At 42.5% G+C, this 20833-nt stretch overlaps 1 protein-coding gene and 1 long non-coding RNA gene across 8 annotated transcripts in view; both read right to left on the bottom strand.

Annotated features, from left to right (window-relative positions):
- Positions 1-20162, bottom strand: part of IL20RA (interleukin 20 receptor subunit alpha) — a 55000-nt gene extending 34838 nt beyond the window's left edge. For 2 of the 7 annotated variants that reach the window (XR_003428399.1, XM_027085421.1), the window contains exons 1-2: positions 19547-20162; positions 492-627 (exon numbers count right to left, since the gene is read on the bottom strand). Coding sequence is in view for 4 of the 7 variants with exons in the window: in XM_027085421.1 (XP_026941222.1) it covers positions 492-627; positions 19547-19658 (248 nt within the window). In the remaining 3 variants the exon portion in view is untranslated. Of the gene's footprint in view, positions 1-491; positions 628-13946; positions 14093-19546 lie in introns of those variants that run through there. The other 5 variants (XM_027085412.1, XM_027085432.1, XM_027085462.1 and 2 more) reach the window with 5 other exon arrangements.
- Positions 14251-19540, bottom strand: LOC113608718 (uncharacterized). Its single transcript, XR_003428402.1, has 2 exons — positions 19077-19540; positions 14251-18705 (listed from the first exon to the last, which is right to left on the bottom strand). It is a non-coding gene; the product is annotated as an uncharacterized LOC113608718 (long non-coding RNA).
- Positions 20163-20833: the final 671 nt, after the last annotated feature.

Here is a 20833-nt window from a genome sequence, read left to right as displayed (position 1 = left end):
TGAGTGGGTATAGGAGTGAGGATCTAACACACACCCACTTACCATTTTGCATTCCTTCTTGATTGCAGTGAGCGTTGAGCGAGAGGTGAAAAGTGAAAATGTCCATTCACTATTATCTTTAATAAAAACTGTGAGTTGTACAGAATTCTGCACTCAGTTTCACTTAAAAATATACTATAATTCTAATAAGTATAGATGTTTCAGAGGTGATGGATTTCCTTGTTTGCTCAGCCACAGAATAACGTTTTGACAGACTTCTTTTCTCCATTTAAATAACTTCTTCTTGCCTAAGTACTCAATACTCTGTTTCCATGAAGAAACTGTTGTCTAATTTAATCTAACAAAACACAATGAGACAATTTTACATGAAATATCTAAAACCTTTCTTTTTCCTCACTCATTTAATACAATAGATGGTTTATCTTTGCACAATTAATAGGAGTCTGAGTCTTGTGCTTATAAATTAGCCAAAACGAAAAGAACCAACTTACATGAAATACTGCACAGAATAAGTAACTTCCACTCCTTGTAGGCCCTGTGGTGGGTTCCACTGTAGGATATTCTTCATGTTTATAGATAAGAAGGTTATATTTGTAGGTTTAGGCAGACCACCAGAGACACAGGAAACTGAAAAAGGAGTAGAGAGGAATTGAAGTCTTAATAGAGAGAAAGGAAGACCTAACATGTGGTAGCTGGTCTCCAGATATGGCCCCCAACGAGCCACACCTTCCAGTACTCATGCTCTGTGTATTTCCTTCCAAACTGAACATGGGCTGACCTCATGGCCCTCTTGAAGCAACAAAATTGATACTGGGACTGAGGCTTAACAAGGCCTACGAGCTTCCACTTTTGTCCTTTTGAAAGTCCTGAGCTGCCATGTAAAAAGTGGGCTACTATGCTGGAGAAACCATGTTAAGAGGCCATGTGAAGAGGGAGAGGTTTGGCTGTCCCAGTGTCCCAGCTGAGCCCAGTCTTCCAACCAAGGGGCCAGAATGAAGCCACTGTGGACATTCCAGCCCCATGTGCCATAGACTGAAGCTTCATGAGAGGCTCTGAAAGAGACCAGCTGAAGAACCATCCAGCTGAGCCCTAGATAAATCCTCAGAATTATGAGAAATTATAAAATGATTCTTTTAAACCACTAAATGTTGGGGCAGTTTGTTATGCACCAGAAGATAACTGAAACAATCCCTTTATTAGATATAGAAATAAAATTTAGGATAGATGTCACTGAAAGGCCAGAGACTGGAGACTGGAGCTGGGGTTAGCTTTACTAAAGTATATAATAAAGAAATAGTTATAATAAGAACTAATGAAAGAAGACAATTTATTTAATTAAACACTGATACGCAGGCTTCCCTGGTGGCGCAGCGGTTGGGAGTCTGCTTGCTGATGCAGGGGACGTGGGTTCGTGCCCCAGTCTGGGAAGATCCCACATGCCCCGGAGAGGCTAGGCCCGTGAGCCATGGCCGCTGAGCCTGCACATCTGAAGCCTGTGCTCCGCAACGGGAGAGGCCACAACAGTGAGAGGCCCGCGTACTGCAAAAAAGAAAAACAAACAAAACAAAACAAAACAAAAAAACACTGATATGTTCACCTAACTGTGTTCTAAGAAAGACTGTATCCTAGAGGATTAATTTATAGAAATCCTCTGTAAAGGAATGATAAAAAATGGAGAAACTACCAAAAAATTAGAAAAGGAAAAAAGAAAAGTGAAGAATAGTTTCTTATAAAAGAAAACAAAGACGATCCTTTAAATACAATAAATGAAAAAATTCTGTGGTGATATGAAAGAATCAAAATATTAATTTAAACTACTGGAGAGATCCCAAAGTCCTGAGTAATAAATAATCAGATATTATGAAGAATTTATCATAAATATGCATATTCTAGTCAATGAATTTGGAAAATATCAAATTTTGATATTTCAAATCAAACAGGAAATAAAACTGAGCTAAGTCACTGAAGGCTGGTCCAATTTTGGCTAACGTTCAATAATTCTTGTATAAATCAACTGAGACTAATGTCAGAGAAAGGAATTAGCTTTATGATTATGGTAATCCTTGGCTAAGATTAGCTCTATACAATGTATTGTAATCCCACAAGCCAAATGAAAAGAAAGAAAAAATTCTTTCCTTTGGAATTAAACTTTATAACGTAACATGACCCTGATTCTGAGCCAAAGTAAGCTCTTTAACACGTGGCAGGGTGACCGAACTATAAGTGGCTGAGTTTGCGTTCGGGCATGTGTGCGAGCATATGCTACATTTGTAACGACTCCTACTTTTAACCTTGCTCATTTTTTTTAATACCTCAGTTTTATTTTATTTTATTTAATAAATTTATTTATTTATTTATTGGCTGCGTTGGGTCTTTGTTGCTGCGCACGGGCTTTTCTCTCTAGTTGCGGCAAGCGGGGGCTACTCTTCGTTGCGGTGCGTGGGCTTCTCATTGCGGTGGCTTCTCTTGTTGAGGAGCACGGGCTCTAGGCACATGGGCTTCAGTAGTGGTGGGACGCGGGCTCAGTAGTTCTGGCTCGTGGGCTCTAGAGCGCAGGCTCAGTAGTTGGGGCACATGGGCTTAGCTGCTCTGCGGCATGCGGGATCTTCCCGGACCAGGGATCAAACCCATGTCCCCTGCATTGTCCCCAGGCGGATTCTTAACCACTGCGCCAGCAGGGAAGTCCTCAGTTTTATTTCAGAGAGGGAAGTTAAACACTCAAAGAGAAGCTCTGTCAACTGGTCACTGTGTGGGTGTGTGTGTAGGAGCAGTAGAAAGGACCTCTAAAGGATGCCACCTGCCATCAAAGTGTCTGTCTTTGATTTCTATTCTTCGAACTCCTTGGAACCACTGCATATCAACTGGTATTGGCTTTTTCTGGAGCTTATATATAATGAATAATTATTAATGATTTAATACTGCTCTGTGCTATCACTAGGTTCTAACTTTTAATCATATTTTTAAGACAAAACAGAGAACTTGGGGAAGCAGCACCATGAAGTATAGTATTCCCCAACCCTTCAAAAGTGGGGAACAGGGCTTCCCTGGTGGTGCAGTGGTTGAGAGTCCGCCTGCCGATGCAGGGGACACGGGTTCGTGCCCCGGTCCGGGAAGATCCCACATGCCGCGGAGCGGCTGGGCCCGTGAGCCGTGGCCGCTGAGCCTGCGCGACCGGAGCCTGTGCTCCGCAACGGGAGAGGCCACAACAGTGAGAGGCCCGCGTACCGAAAAAAAACAAAACAAAACAAAACAAAGTGGGGAACACTGTCAACATAAACAATTCCGAGGATCTTTCCAGATCTAAAATGCTGTGGTTCTATATTTTTAGATGACACTAACATGTGAAGAGTGGTTAGCATCTTGTAAAAACTAAATTAAAATAGACTGTGTATTATAATATCGCGACGGAAGACATTACCAAAGCATGGCTCCACAGAACTAACTGAGAAGGAACCAGAATAGTCTGATTTGTGGCAATTTGTGTTCGGAGAATAAAAAACACAAGTTATCTTAGATATTATAATCCAGGCATATCTTCTCAATGTTTATCTATACAAAGTTTTACCTTCTACATTGGTTTCTGTGTGACTTTTAATATAAGTAAACAACAGAATTCTCAAAATGCCTAAAACATACCCCCAAATTTTTAAAGAAATAACTTGGAATAAAGTAAACGGACTGCTCATTTTAATCTTTTTTTTTTTTTTTGCGGTACACGGGCCTCTCACTGTTGTGGCCTCTCCCGTTGCAGAGCACAGGCTCCGGACGGTGAAGTAATCCATTTGAAATACAAATAGGCCCATGGCTTCCACTGCATAAAAGGCTTAGCCTTTTATGAGAGGAAGGAAGAAAGATGGGGGCAAGAATAGCACTGGAGAGACCTGTGGGACTGCAGTTGCAACAGCCCCAGTGAGGAAGGCTGAGCTTGCACCGAGATGCTGGCTGTGGATATGGAGGGTGAGGTGGGCGCAGCTGGGAGCTCTCTTTTCAAAGTAGAAACAGTACCCCCCGATGAAGCAGAGCTATGAGAGTCACATCAGTAAGAGAGTTGCTGTGTTGTGAAAGCTAATCAACAGATGAGGATTTATCAAGAAATATTTGCCCTTTTGATGATGCAAAAGAGTGATAAAAAATAGAATTAGCACTTTGTTTTTGAGGAGGAGAAACAGTATTCTAAAAAGAACAACTTATAACTAGTATTTCCTTGTGGTGTTTTCATCTTCGCAAAGTTGTAGGCACTGTTTGTTTCCAGTTTGGAAAACATAAAGAAAACACTCCTGAATAAATGTTCCAGTTGAGATAAGTCATTTTCCTAACCTGCCAGTATCGATAAGATAATTTAACCAACACCAAAGAGGAAATATGTCACACCCACACTGATATCAGGAGTCATGTGCCAATTCGTGGGTAACAAAAGCATTTTTGTTCGCATAGACTAATGGCCTGGAAGTACAGCTCTGATCCTCTGAAAGTCCGTCCATTTAATATCCCAAATCACGAGGCTGTTGGATTAGCACACATAATTTTATTTCTGGGAGTGCTATACCATTACAACTTCGGTTTGGTACACAAAGTTCTCCATGGTCTGGTCTGGCCTCTCCTTTTGTAATTCTGCCAAATGCACTATGCTCATTAGTCACACCAGATCACCCGCAGAACCTTAACTAGCTCTGCGGTTTTTATGCCTTTACAATTTTGGTACCCTCCTCCTATAGTATCTTTGGGAACTAAAAGACGCCTTATTTTTCCATGTGTACCTCCATTTAGAGTACTGGCTTGCACTATTTTAATGACGTGATTACGTTGTGATGTTGTGGAGGGTGTGCATGGTCTCCCCTAAAGGGAGTGGGCATTCCTGACGACAGTCACTGGGTGGGAGGCTGGTCTTTCAGGAGAAAATGAAACACAGAAGATCTCAGAAAGGGACAAGAACTCCAGGCTCCCTTTGAGCTTCCCTGACCGGGGTATGGACATTGGTCAATGGAGGGAGACTTGAAGGGGGCCCCCTTGGATAATGGGTATTTAAGGTGGCTTCTGCAAACTAGTGGTTCCCAGTGGGAAGGTGGGGAAGGGCAATAGAGGGGTGGGGGATTAAGAGGCACAGACTATTATGTATAAGATAAGCTACAGGGATATACTGTACAACACAAGGAATATAGCCAATATTTTATAACTATAAATGGAGTGTAACCTTCAAAAATTGTGACTCATTATATGGTACACCTGTAACTTATGTAATATTGTATATCAACCCTACTTCAATTTAAAAAAGGAAAAAAATTAACCAATGAACAACAACCAAAAAGATGGCTTCTGTCCTAACAAGGCTGTGAGGGGACAGCAAGACGGGGTCCACTTAATGAACTCCTAAGTGATGATGGGTTAGCTATAGCCTGTAAGTCATGTCATTTAGACCTGTTCCCTTTCAGTGTTTATTTTCCTCTCATTATATCTTGGCCTTTGGGAAAGTCTTCTAGCCCAGCTTCATCTATGTTATAACCCCAAAAAGAAAAAGTCCTCTATCTCCTCTTGGGTCCTTCTAGTAGAAAGAGAATAAATAAATGGAATTTGAAATGGGTAAATCTTTGACAACTTCATTAGTGGAGTTTTATAAAATGTGGCTGCTACATTAGTTCCAAGAATTACCTTACAGTTACCTTTCTGTAGGTGGAATGAAATGGTATGTGACATTTTCTTAATGGCCTCAAAGATAATACTAAGGTCATCATCTTAAGTATGTTGCAGTTTTAATTATATGCCTGACAGTAAAAGGTATTTCCATTTCATTATACTGTGGGAAAAGTCTATGCATAAATTAGTGCCTGACGAACACTGGTAAAAAGTGGTGAGGTTTTCGGAGTGAACTCACAAAGGGCAATCAGGCTCGTGGTTACCCAAACCTCTCTCTTCTGGGGCTGAGGCTTTCTGAGTTTCCCATTATGGACAGTATGCTCATTCACTCCTGTGGAAAACCATCAGACTACAAGAGGCTGAACCGTCAAGTGTGTCCACTTTTGGGGACTTCCCTTTGGGGCCATTCAAGTCTCTCAAGCTCTGATTAACAAGGGAACCTCAGCATTGAGGAAGCCCTGCCCACCTTTGCCCAGAGAAAGTCTCCAGCCCTCCAGCCCCATCTGTCTTTCTGAAGCTAAGCAATGAAGGCATCACTAGGCTCTGAGCTGTTTGACCCTCGGCACCATGTCTTATAAGATTCTTTGTATCCCCAGTGCCTCTCAAATAAACACTTTTTTTTGCGGTATGCAGGCCTCTCACTGCTGTGGCCTCTCCCGTTGCGGAGCACAGGCTCCGGACATGCAGGCTCAGTGGCCATGGCTCACAGGCCCAGCCGCTCCACGGCATGTGGGATCTTCCCGGACCGGGGCACGAACCCGTGTCCCCTGCATCGGCAGGCGGACTCCCAACCACTGCGCCACCAGGGAAGCCCTCAAATAAATACTTTTGAACTGAACTAACCAGGGACCACTGGGCTCACATAAATTGTAGAGAAAGGGCAGGACCCGGATTCACATGAGCATCTGGATGAGCGTGACACAGTCTGAACCACCAAACCCTGATAGCTTGAAATCACCCTGGGAAACTTACACTATACACGGGATTAGCACAGTCAGAAGATACTCAACAGATGCTTTTTAATGAAGGAAGAGCAGCTCATGGCAAGTGGTTGCTACATCTTACAAGTGCCTTTCAAAATAGGAAAATACCTACTATGCTTGTAAGACCAAAAAAAGAAAAAAAAAATCACCTCCTGAATGAGTTTTCTGTTGTGGGAAATGGGGTTAAAAACAATGGATGTACAAGAAGCACCAGAGGGTGATTAATCAGTTTCAGGAAGCAGAAGTGGGATATATCTCATCCCAGCCTCCACCAAAGGAGAGCCAAACAGTTCACTGCCTTCAAACAGATTAAATATTGTTGTAACTTCATCATGCTGAAAGGAAAGGCATATTTTCTTTTGTCTTAAGTTATCAATTGTCTCTCCTGAAAAATATTAACTCCTTTCCTCTTTTCCCCCTTGACATATATTACATATATCAAGTGCCCTTAGAAAGTGAGTCATCTAAACAACACTTGAAATGTTATTCAGGAACTATTTACCTGAGAAAATATACTTAACTGTCTTCTGTAAAGGAGCCAGTACGGTTTGATGTTAACGTTAGTTCCTCTGAACTCGATTATCTTCCTCTACCAATCCTGCTACAATTTCTCTAATTATTTCTTTGCCCACTTGCTGCTGTACTTGCATACTGCCTCTGTTTTCTCTCAATAGTATACTGAACGTTATATAGGGCACTGCCACCCGCCCTATCTCACTGGCTTCTAATAATTGTTTACGTGAGTAGGTCAGACAGAAGTTTTAAGAACAAGAGTTCTAGAGCCACACTGGGACCTACTCCCCGTTCTACAGCGTACCTAAGCTGTGTGCCCTGAAGTAAGTCATTTAGCCTCTGTACTCGATTTCCTCATTTGTAAAATAAAACAATCATATCATCTGCCTCATAGGCTTGTTGGAATGATTAAATAAGGTTCCCAAAATAGCGCCTGGTACAAAGAGCGAGCTCAATAATCATTAGTTCAGTATCGTCCTCCATGGTTACTATTCTCCCTTTATAGCTGATTAGATAGAGGGCCAGAGAGGCGGACTGATTTGCCTGTGGTTATTCGGCCATCTGGAAGCTGTTTGAGCCCAAGTGCTCTGAGGACAACAGGGTTCTCTACTAGGACACTCACTTACTGCCTTTAGGGAACGCTTCGAGGAGCAGTGCTGTGGGAAGAAAAGATTGCATGGTCATTGGAAAGTGTGCATGTTACAGATGACTGCTTCTAAGGAGATATATAAGAATTTCAATGGAGAGTTCAATTCTTAAAAATGCAAATGTTTCATATGCTGCTTTTCCCTATCTTTTCTCAGTGTGAATAAAAATATGTACACACACACAAGGAATTCAAGGAGGAAAACCCTAGTATTTCTCCTTCACTGAAGTTTTTTCTGGTGGAAAGGTACTTAGTCATATCATTCATTCAACCTCATTACTGGGCACCTACTAGAAACAGAAACTGATAGTTACTAGGGTCAGTGGCAGACAGAAACACACAGGAGGCCCTGCTCTCACAGAGCAGATATTTTCTGAATCTGGGACACAATCCGTCAATACATGCTTTCCCTGCCAGGTATGTGAACTTTCATATGGATGAGCGATATATAAGTCATACCTAAAAAGCATGTTATTTCTTTATAGCCACACCTCAATAAGTAAATCTATGTGCTTAAACATGTTTTGGAATATTGCTGTTGGTGCTTGAGAGCAAGTAGGACTTTAAGGTTGAGACTACTTCTTAAAATAAATATACTGGCATCTACCCATCAAAAAGAGTGTGCATTGTCCTAGCAGTTCCCTTGGGAGGGTTTATAATTATTCCCTGGTACTGCTCAGCTCTGGCATCTGGGGCATGCTTCCTTTCAGCTACAAGTGTCTTCAGCGGTTGCTTGCATACATGCAAAAAATTCCATCTCATTTTTTTTTTTAAAGTCACACCTTGTTTTTGCCCAACATAGCATTTCTTACTTGCTTACCCAAGTTGGTTGGAAGTGGCTTTGAATGCTTTTGAAAATTAAACCACACCTCCACGATGAAGGTTTGCCACTTAATGGCAAACCTTAATCTGACCGATGCATACAGGTGCTATTGAGAACTCTGAAAAAAGGAGTTTAGGAAATACATTGTGAGATTTTTGTGCACAGCCTCCTAAAATGTCTATTTTGAAGATGCCATTATTAATTTGAATATGTTGGTCTCGTTGTTAGAAAAGCAGTCCCACTTCCTTACGTCATCTCCTGTATGTCTGTCTTCCCTTCCCTTTCCCTTTCACACTTGCTTTTTGAGGCCAGGGACTTGATTTTTCTCCACATTTTGTGATCTCCAAAGTGTTTATCCAAATTGAATATCATAGTAACTGTGGAAAAATAGATTCAAATGTGGGTTGGAGTCTCTACAACTTGATAACTTGCCTCAGAAAGGAAAAGATAAAAGAAATAACAGAGTCAAAGACAAACCATTTGAAACCACTAAGGTATTGGAAAGAATAGCTGTTGGGAACTCCCAGTTCCATCACTAGGTGTTTACTAAGTATCAACATACATCGTCCACTTTATTTTTCAAATAATTTTCATAAATCATAGTACTTCTTTATATCCTCACATAAGGAATGTGATGCTTCCACTAACATCTCCATCACTTGAAATTTTCAGAGAGAAAATCAAGATAAAAATGTGAGAAAAAAATTCATAGAAAAAGTAAGAGAGACAAAAATAATGACTTAGTGGAGATTTGGAAGTAATTAGTAGTATTTACTTCTCTTGGCCGTCGATTGGGATTTTGAGGCAAACGAGGTTGAGAGTGTGATCTCAGACTTTCCAGTCAAACAAGATGAAGACAGAGGTGTACAGCAGCCCTCAAGACCACTGTCAAAAAGGTGCAATATTTTTCAATAGGTTAGCTCTCCTCCACAGTGACAAGTCCATGCTTTGATGTTTTTGATGGTGACGGGGGCTCGGATCACACCTCTTCAGGGTTGAATTAAGCCTCAATGAAGTTGTGTAACTAAATGTGATAAAATGGACAGGGGATCCACGTGCTGCGCGGGGCTCGCTGAAGATCAGCTCTCTGAGGTGGTTATCCTACCACAAAGATATTAAAACACACTGGTCAGGATAAAAGCAGAGCAACGGTGAAGAGGCCACCCACGAAGAGCCAAAGGCTCTGACGACACTGGAACCTCTCAGAGAATGGATCAATGAAGACATTCCCTTTGCTCTTGCTGTTAAAGCTAACAGAGCCTTCAAAGGACTGTGTTGATTCAGGAAGTGAGAAAGTGCGCCTCGGGCACCAGCCCTCTAGAAAACCACAGCTGTAACAAGGGAGCCTTTTGATACCTGTTTGTGGTTGGATTCAGTGTTGCACAGAGCCGCAGACCACAGTGACCTGTTGAAGCTGTCAGTGACCTTGAGGTCGGGCTGTCCTACAGCTGCAAAGCTCCTTACTCCCACCCACCCGGCAATAAATACCATTGTCAGAAAAAAAATCACCTGTTTCATAGGATTCTGCTTTTTGCTGTTGGGTTTTGTTGGTTGATTTGTAGTTTTACAAGAAAGAAATGTAGGTGGGAAAAAGGAATGTTAACTACGTGGTAGTTTATAGATAGAATATGCTTAGAGAAGGATTTAACTTTATTTTCTTGCTAGCATTTTAAATGCAAAATGTAAAAAGTATATTGGCAATTCTCATAAGTCTCACTTTCCCTTTTCATAGGAAGCCCTGCCTGACTCCTAGATTAGATCCGTTGCCTTGCTCTGTGCTTCTCAAGAAGCTTGGTTTCCTCAGTTCTGGCATTTATACTTTGATGTAATCACCCGAAGTTAAAAGCTCCACGAAGAAAGAGGCCCTGTTTTCTTGTTCACCTCAATACCGAGAACAGTTCCTGATACGTATGAATGAAAGATATTGAATAAATGAAAGAAAGAATGAATAAATGAAAAATGCTCAAAAGAAGGTTATTTAAAAATCACATTGTGTCAAGTTGTATTTTAACTTATGAAAACTCAAAATGAATGTGTGGGGTGTGAAGGTTAATTCTTTTTCATTAACTCTGACCATCTCAAATACCTCATTCCCCTAAGTTATTTGCTCCTAAGGCACATGTGATATTCTATTTTGCACCTAAAAACTATCAGCAAATTTAAAAAATAACAACGTAAAGCATTCGGTAGGATAATTCAGAGGACCTTTTACTTCTTTTATACTTTCATCTAAAATGGCGGAGGAGGGCTGACTTGGAGTCACGTGGACAGTTAGCCTCAAGTACGAAAATGGTCCATGCTGGAGCAAGGGTGAAGATTTTGCAATGAACGTGCCACGTAGAGCAACAGAGATGGAGGTCTGACGAGAGTGAACCCCTCTGCTGAAGAAATTTAAACTCCACCATCTTTATTACATACCCATTGACGTTTCTCTCCTTTTTAAAAAACAGGTATAATGAACATACAACGTATTAGTTTAAGGTGTACAACATAATGATTCCATGTTTGTACATATTGCAAAATGGTGGCTATCTTTTATGTTCATGTTATGGAAAGTACAGGAGACGACTCATCTCTGCCCTTTACATTCTCAGGAGAGCCTTTCAGACGTGAGACTTCTGCAAAGGTTTCCTTTTGGCAGTGGACAAAGACTAATAAATGCGTTGAGGAGGAAAACTGCATGAGGTTGAAAAGGTAGCTTTTCGGGCTTCCCTGGTGGCGCAGTGGTTGAGGGTCTGCCTGCCGATGCAGGGGACACAGGTTCGTGCCCCGGTCTGGGAAGATCCCACATGCCGCGGAGTGGCTGGGCCCGTGAGCCATGGCCGCTGAGCCTGTGCGTCCGGAGCCTGTGCTCCGCAACGGGAGAGGCCACAACAGTGAGAGGCCCGCGTACCGGAAAAAAAAAAAAAAGAAAGAAAAGGTAGCTTTTCTCCACTTTAGAAGCCAAGCTCAAGTCCTGCTCACTGCCCTACAAGCCGCTGAGGGTGTGGTAGGTGTTATAAATTCAACCGTGGCCCCGCAAAGAAATATGTTGAAATCCTAGTCTCCAGTACCTCATAAAGTAACCTTAATTAGATATAATGTCTTTATAGAGGTAATCAAGTTAAAAAGAGGTCATTAGGGTGGGCTTCAATCCAACATGACTCGTATCCTTATATAAACGGAAAATTTGGACGCAAAGAGAGACATGCACAGAGGGAAGATTATGTGAAGAGACAGAGAACAGTGAGTGAAGGCAGAGGATTGGAATGATGCTCAACAGGCCGAGGAATGCCAAGGATTGCCAGCAACCACCAGATGCCAGGAGAGAGGCGTGGAACAGATGCTCCCCTACAGCCTTCGGAAGGAAGCAACCCTGCCAACATCTTGATTTCAGACTTCTAGCTTCCAGAACTGTGAGATAATACATTTATGTTATTTTAAGCTACCCAGTTTGTGGTACTTTGTTATGGCAGCCTCAGGAAAGTAACGTAGTAGGTGTCTGTTCCTTGTATCTTTCCTCGAAAATGAACACAATGTTTATTTAACAGAAGCGTGAATGCTTTAAGGGCTGCCAAGTAACCTGGAAGTAAGGATGGAGGGATTGAAGTAGGAGAAAAAAAAATGTCTGCAAAGTTGAAAAAGAGGAAATTCAAATGGCGGAAGTAATGTAAACAAACGCTTCAACTAAGAGGATACAGTTGCCAAAATATCTCATATCACCAAAATACAAATGTTAATGGTATGGAATGGAAAATTTCAGGGGGCTGGATTAAAGGCATACATGTTGAGACTCAAGAAGTATAAGGAAAACTCCCTGACAAATCTGTACAGGACAAGGTTTGCCCATTCTCTGTGCCGGGGGGTGGAGCTGGAGTTCGATGATGCGGTGCATAAAGTGCTTGGAGAAGCTGAGTGGAAGCCATTTTGGCGTCTCAACGTGCACTGTGGTGACCACCACACTTGAAAAACAGATCTGATTTTGAATAGATAATATTTGTAATCAATAAAAATTTCCTTTCCAGAAGAGTCTCCTTAATTGCGTTAAAGTCCACCGTGACGGACATCATGTGCTCTAGATAAAACATCATACCGGGCTTCCCTGGTGGCACAGTGGATGAGAGTCCGCCTGCCAATGGAGGGGACACGGGTTCGTGCCCTGGTCCGGGAGGATCCCACATGCCGCGGAGCGGCTGGACCCATGAGCCATGGCCGCTGAGCCTGCGCGTCCGGAGCCTGGGCTCCGCAACGGGTGAGAGGCCACTACAGCTAGAGGCCCGCGTACCGCAAAAAAAAAAAAAAAAAATCATACCATACTTCCATTCTCTGTATTCTGAGAAGTAAAGAGAAAGAAAATTGCCTCCACAAACTGAAATTGTATTAATATGAAATGCTGAGTTTAAATGAGGGGTCAAGGTCTGTGTCTTATAGGAAAAGACAGCAAAGGTAAAAAGGGAGGGTAACTTTTAGGCATCAGGAACCCTTTGTTCACCAGGAAACTGATACTGAATCACTTAAGGACCAACATGCCAGGGGCAGTGATTACAATCTGGCAGACCAGCCATGTCATCATGATCTACAGTGAGTATGCCTGAGAACTTACAGACAATCTGGAACACACACATACAGAAAAGACCAGGAGAGAGAGACGCCTGGCATGACACAACTGGGAAGGTGCTTAGCTGAGACGAATGAAGACAGAGGAAATGTGATGGTTGCAGTCAATGAGCTGAGCAGCTTGTTCTGCATGACTGCATCAGCTTAGAGTGAGGACCAACAATGTGACAAGATGAGAGATCAAGACCTCAGCTGGTTCATGGGAAGAACATTCTAGTAGCTGGAAGTCTACAACGACAGGACATCCTGTCTTGGGTGTCAGGTATCAAGTTTCTTGTGATGAGAGGTGCTCCAACAGCAGATAGGTAATGACTCTGAAGTTATGTTGCAGGGAACATTCACAAGGGAAGCAGTTGGACGGGATTTTAAGGCCCTTTCAAGCCTAGTTTTCTATATCAAAAGGAATTCTGAAAATAAAGCAGAGGAAGTATTTAATTGTATTGTCTTCAGCCAGCATTCTTTTTTAAAAAAGTTCTCTTGTTCTCCAATTTTATATGGAACTGACACATCTTGAGACAGATTATAGAGATTTAATTCATTTTTCTAGTATCACCTTTTGAGTCAAATAATCATAAATGTGGAGCAAGAAAAAGTAAAAATGCTGTCAGAACATCACAATCATAGCATAAAGGTAATGTTATAAATAAGATGAATAAAATGATTTCACTTCTTAAAATATATACTACCTTAAGCTGCAGTTAATACTTAGCAGTCTTTTTTTTTATCATCATGGAAGTAAACATGTCAAAGATACCTGGTAAAATTGTACATGAAGAAAAAGATGCAAGTAGAGAGTCAGTTTAAAAGTATCATGCAGGGCTTCCCTGGTGGCGCAGTGGTTGAGAGTCCGCCTGCCGATGCAGGGGACACGGGTTCGTGCCCCGGTCCGGGAAGATCCCACATGCCACGGAGCAGCTGGGCCCGTGAGCCATGGCCGCTGAGCCTGCGCGTTCGGAGCCTGTGCTCTGCAACGGGAGAGGCTACAACAGTGAGAGGCCCGCGTACAGCCAAAAAGAAAAAAAAAAAATCATGCATATAATGAAAGATGCCTTTTAACCAAAAAGGCAAATTTACTGAGTGACATTTGTGAAAAGCACTATGCCAAGCACTTAAACATAGTTAATGTTTTATGCTCATAACGTTTTATGAGATGCTTATACTAAAGTATTAGTTTTATAGCATTAATACTAAAAATTTAAAATATATGTGACTGCTTATTGTCTTTGTCTAAAGTTTAGGCTTAAATGCAAAATCTGCATCCTACCTATGGCTCTGAGTCAGAGCTGTATGGAATGGTGCACTCAGGGAACTGACGCCCCTCCTCAGCCCTACCGCCTTGGTCGTACACCATGCCACCTCCTGTGGGTAACAGATCTCCTTTATTGTTCTCTAGGGAGCAAATTCTGCCTTTCCTGGGTTTGTTCTATAGGAAGCTGGATAAATAGCTACAGGCAGTAGGAGCACATCTTCCGAAAGGGGAGGCTGGTGATACCTATAGCCACACGCTCAGATCTCAGGTATATGATGCTCTCCAGACATGCTGAGGATGGGCTTCGAGCTGATCAATGAGGAGCTATATAATAGCCAATAAATGATAAATGTACATGCAAATGTACAAGAAATCCCTCATGTCTGCTCCAAAGGGAATGGGAGAGAAGCTGGAAAAGAGGACAAGCTTGTTTGATGGAAAGAACATTTGAGAAGACAAATCCTGCTTTAGCTGCAATAGAGCACCCAGATGTAGACCAAGTTCTCGACTTTTAGCATACAATATGTTTAAAACCAGGTGCTTTCCTGCGAAGTTGAAGCAAGATTTGGAAACGATTTAGCCTTGATATGAATTTGGCCGGTATAGTCAGGGCCTACCTTTGAGGATTACAGATTTGTGAAGCAGAAAAGACATATCCTGTTAAGTGAAAAAATGCTAAGTGGAAAAGAGAACCTGTAGTATGTTAGGTTTCATGTGAGAAAGAAGGGGAATATGAGAAAATACACACTTATCTGTTCACTGGTGCAAAAGAAATACAGGAAGGATAAACCAGTAACTAAGGAGACTGGTTACCTACGGGGGTGACGTGGAATGAGAATAGGAACCAGATTGTAAGGATGATGAGGGGGCAACCCCTCTCCAAGTGTACCATTTGGTACATCTCTCTCTGACTCTTAAACTACAGTAATGTCTCACATACCCTTCAAATACTCCCAAATCAAGAAACAAAACCAACTAGCATGTGGGAAACCCCAACTGAAATACAAACAGTAACAAATGAACCTAACCTTATTACAAATAGACAATAAAGTAAAGAAGGTGAAAGAAAACCGGTCTAATCTAAGTAACTTTGGTCAACAGTATCTTGACTGGGTATTATAAAGCTAAAGACAAAAGAACTGTATATAGATGCTATAATCTAGTTAGTAAATGTCCTTCTCATAGAAGCATGGGTTAATACTTCTGAAACTCTAAACTAGAAATGAAGAAATAAGTAAATCTATTATAGATAATGATATCAGGTTTCTCACTGTTGGAGAAAGAAGCTACAAATAAAGACAATGAACTCTGTGCTCTTGGAATCAGAGGTATCAGTGTAAGCTTATTGTCTTTTGTATACATAGACACATACATATAGATACAGAAATACAGATGTGTGTGGATGCCTGGGTTAGTATACATATTTATAACTTCCAGCTCTCTCCGCTGAGAGAGCCTAGAAACAACATTCCAGTAGCAATGAGTATGCCTGGCAACTAGATTTTGGTTTCTAGATCCTATTCTCCAGTAGAAGGAGCTAGAGCTCCTTGGGGAAGTAGCTGATTCAGCCCTGGGGAAGGGAAAATACAAGATGAACCTGAAACATTTTATGTTGCTAGAAAGCAATGAAATGCTTAAAAAGAATGGGGCTTGTTGAAAGGACATGGGAGCCAAACTAAAAGAGCTTTTAATGGCCAAAGCTGGAACAATTTGAGCAGCAAAATTAATAATAATAGTATTGGATTATAACTCAAAGAATAAAGTAAATATTTATGAGTCCATATTGATATATTTAAGCAATTGAATAAATAAATAAATGGGGGAGAAGTAAATGCTCTTCTTTGCATTAGAATTCCAATTTAATAAATAGAGAAGGAAAAAATGAAATTAAAAAAATCACCATTAGGCATCATAGTTGTTGCATTCAGTATCCACTGATGAATACTAAATTAGTGGGTGTAAGTTTGAGGAGAAACAGGATATTTGCATGATCTCAAAGTATCTTCCCACAATGTATTTATTAATCAGAAAGTGAAAATAGTAACTATACAGTGAAAACCCCTGCAGACACCACCTAAACCAAATGATCAAGGTTAACATCGCCAGGAAGAAGACACATTGACATCATAAACCCTTTGATATGATGCGCTGGGAAAGACAACATAATCTCTGTGGTATTATTGCCCGAAAGGAATAACCTCACTCTAATCAAGAGGAAACTTCAAATGAACCCACATTGAGGGGCAGCCTGAGGAGGAGGTGATAAGAGCTCTTCAAAAATGTCAAAGACATGAAAGCAGAGAGGCTGAGGAACTGTCATAGATTGGAAGAGAGGAAGGAGACAGAGCAACTAAGTGTAATAAGGACCCTGGATTGATCCTGGAACAGAAAAGGGGAATTAGTGGAAAAAAGGGTGAAATTGGAACAAAGTCTATAGTTTAGTGAATAGTGTCAATACTATACCAATGTTAATTTCCTCATTCTGAACACTGTACCACAGTTACGTAACATGTTAAAATTAAGAGAAACTGGGTGAGGGGTTTATGAGAGCTCTATTATTTCTATAGCTTTTCTGTAAGTCTCAGAATAGTTCAAAATTAAAAGCTAAAAAGAATAAAATAATGAAGAAAATTTAATTAGTTCACTGGGATAATTTGTGTGTGTTTGAAAAATATCCTGAAATAATTTCTCAGTGAAATAAAATACCTGATGCTGTTGTGTTCATATCAAAGAAGACACACTTCAACAAATACCCTCATTCTGTTAATTATAGTATATTAGTTCTAATAAGTAGAGATGCTGTAATAGACTGCATTCAAAAGCTCCAAACCTAGAGTTTGGCTCATTTGTTCATAGGCATAATAAACAATATTTTTTCCCTCTCTGGGGATTTTGGGAAGATCTCCTTGAAGGACGCACATTGGAGGTGAGATGCCAAGTCTGAATAGGAGTTAGCCGGGGACAGAGTGGACAGGAACATTCCAGCACAAGGAACTGCAAGTATGAAGTCCTGAGAGGGAAAACGGTTTGGTTTGCTCTAGGAACTGGAAAAAGGCCAGGATAGCAGGAATTAAGTGATGTAAGGCTGGAGACACAGGCAGGACTGAGCCGTATAAGACCACGTAGGAGAATTCAGATGGAAGCCTCTGAAGGGCTTGAGGAGAAGAGATACATGACCTTGGAAAGTCATCTCCTTCCACTCTCTTACTGGCTTTAAATGCTTGTTTATATTATGCTGACCACGGTTCTTTATCTTCACTGAGGAATAAGACATGGGATTGGGCCAACAGGGCAGAGTTTGATAAACCACAGTGATAAACTTCCTAGTGAAACTTCTGTCCCTGGAGACATAAGAGAGTGAAGGTACAGATGTGTATCCCTCCTGCCTTGAGGGAGTGGCACAGATGTTCTGGATTCCTTTAAAAGTTTACCTGAAATGAACTACGAAGAACTTTCCTAAAATGTTGATGCCCCATTGAATTTTTTTTTCTTTCTCTTTGGATGTTTGGTATTGTATAGCCTGATCCAATCACAGAGTTGTGTGACTACGAACTTTTGTGCTAAAAGTTCGAAAAATTAAAGAATTCGCCTACTGGAGAATGGTAATGTCATATAACTATTAGAAGGTTCACACTGCTCAGCAGATATGGTGGCGGATCAATCAAGATAGAATAGCTCTCTCTTAAGAGCCAGGTATGTAACCACATACCATGTAACCACATATGCCTTCTCACCTGGTTTTCTCAGCAGTCCTCAGGGTGCCTGGAGGCCCAGAAGAGGACAGGAACTCTTTAAGAAGAGCTAAGAAAGTACCTGAGTCTCGTGGGTCCGAAAAGAGTTTCTTCTGTTTTGTTTTTTCCCCAATTTTGCTTTGAAGCCAAGAATATAATTACCTTCTAATGTCAGCCTCCCAACCCAATTAAGGAGCAAGCTTTATTTCTTTGATTAGAAACAGAAACAACTAAATTCATATCTGTTAGTTGAGGTTCAGTATCTGGATAGGTCAGGAGCAGATCTTCCCATTCAGCTTACATAAGAATATTTATCACAAGACAAAAGAACTACAATTTCTGGTAACTTTAGGATTTAGAAGAGAAACTTTTTGTGTATAATGTCTATTGTCCAAAAATCTCTCCAAGATCTATATGCACACAATTCTTACCTTTGTAACTGTATTGAACTTTAGTAACTTTTTCTTTGACTACTAAGGACACCGCAGTTTCATGAACAACTTTCTTCCTGCATTCACTGCTATTGTTCAGCTCTGGGATAAAAACATGGAAGCCTGGATCAAATCTGTACAAAGCACAGTATTCTGGGAAGTTGTGTTGCTTTAACTTTTTTTTTTTTTTTTAAAAAAGGAGGGTCCTAGATATCTTGCTTTTAAAAAATTTCTTTCTCTCATACACCAGAAATGCAGAAGGAAAAAAAAAAAAAAGAAATCAGGTTAATGAATCATTCTGGTTTACTGGATTCCAGATGGTAGAGAGTTAACACTTAAAACCAAAAAGCCTTGAGTTACCTATATCATGGATCAGTTCAAAGTTTTGTTACTTGCAAAGAAATCAAAGAGCACATATATGTACAAGATCAAAACTGCAAAGGAAAAAAATGACGTGCCCAGAAAGATCTTACTTTAGAAACGCTGCACTTTCTAGCTCCGGTTCCCTCAAAGCCCACTCTTTCAGGAAGTTTGATTTTTAAAGCGCAGACATCGCCTCCTTCCCTGGGGTGCTCTGTTGAAAGGCTACAGGTCTGTGCGGCCACGGCTTGGGTGGCGGGAACCTGCGACGTGCCGGCGAGTGCAATGCGAAAGGTCACTGTCACCGACCGTAAGTTACCAGCTGTGGGGACCGCTCGGAGCGACCACCGTCAACCTTCCTCTACCTCGCCCGCAACGAAAAGTGTGAAACGCGGAGCGCGCGAACTTGACCCTGAAGCCGGCCCACGCGACGCAGCGGCGAGTTTCTCCCTGGGACTCCAGGGCTCCCGGCGCTGACCCGCGCTCCTCCCGCTCTGCGCGCTTGAAAGCGAAACCCGGGGGCTGGAGGGCCTAAACCAGCCGGAACTGGGCGGTCGTCGCGGCCCCGGCGCTACCCTCCTACCTGCCCGTCCCGTTGGCGCGGCCACCAGCAGCAGCAGCAGCGGCAGGGCCGGGAGGCCGGGTGCCGGGGCCCCTATGGCAGCCGTCTTCGCTGGGGGTCGGGGGGCGCACATGGGCGGCGGGGCCGGGTCACATCTCCGCGGGCGGCCGGTAGTGTCCGACGCCCCCTCGGGCCGCGGGCGGTGGGAGCGCGGCCTCCCCTCGGCGCCCCGGGCCCCAGCTCCCACTGCGCGCCGCGCTCGGGTCGGCGGGGCGGCCGGGGAGGCGGAGCCGCGTCCCGCCGCAGCCCGGGCCGGACGCCAGGGAGAGGGGAGGGCCCGCGACTTCTAGTCCCAGCTCCTCAGGCTCGCTGCTCTGACAATCTGAGACTCTCCACCGCCGCGACCAACGAGATTACTGCTGCAGGGAAAACCTCCCTCCAGTAAAGGGAGCGTGAGCCACGCACACTGAAGAGTGATTCTGGTCTTCGGGCCTGATGGTCATTTCTGTAAAACTTTTGAAATGTCCGAGTTCAGTGCCGGAGGAAGAATGGATATTTATTTCTCCCCACACTGTCAGTCACTCTGCCATCCATTGTATTTGATTCCATTGATTCCATTTAATCCTCGTCATCTGCAATTAGGCATTGTCCCATTTTACAGATGAGGAAAGGGACACTCAGAAAGTTGGGGCGTCGGCCTGAACTCCCACAAGCCTGTGAGCAGTGACGCCCGGATTTCCACACAGGCTTGATTCTAGGTCCCATGCTCTTCATAATGGGAGGGCGGGGCTGAAATTAAGAAATGTGCTGAAGAGTCACAGATATAGAAAACAAATTTATGATTCGCAAAGGGGAAAGGGAGTAGGGGAAGGGTAAATTAGGAGTTTGGGATTAGCAGATACAAACTACTGTATATAAAATAGATAAACAACAAGGTCCTACTGTATAGCACAGGGAACTATATTCAATATCTTGTAATAACCTATATTATATCTCTCTATATCTATCTGTCTATCTGAATCACTTTGTTGTACACCAGAAACTAACACAACAATGTAAATCAACTCTGACTTCAGTTAAAAAAAAATGTATTGAGGGCTTCCCTGGTGGCGCAGTGGTTGAGAGTCCGCCTGCCGATGCAGGGGACACGGGTTCGTGCCCCGGTCCGGGGGGATCCCACATGCCGCGGAGCGGCTGGACCCATGAGCCGTGGCCACTGAGCCTGCGCGTCCGGAGCCTGTGCTCCGCAACGGGAGAGGCCACAACAGTGAGAGGCCCGCACATGGAAGCAACCTAAGTGTCCATCAA

The sequence above is a fragment of the Aethalodelphis obliquidens genome, unplaced genomic scaffold, assembly GCF_003676395.1.
Source record: "Aethalodelphis obliquidens isolate GAN/ISIS:26980383/991018 unplaced genomic scaffold, ASM367639v1 scaffold3, whole genome shotgun sequence".
Lineage (NCBI taxonomy): Eukaryota > Metazoa > Chordata > Mammalia > Artiodactyla > Delphinidae > Aethalodelphis > Aethalodelphis obliquidens.
Note: the sequence above shows the minus strand (reverse complement) of the source record. Positions and strands in the feature narration are given on the sequence as shown.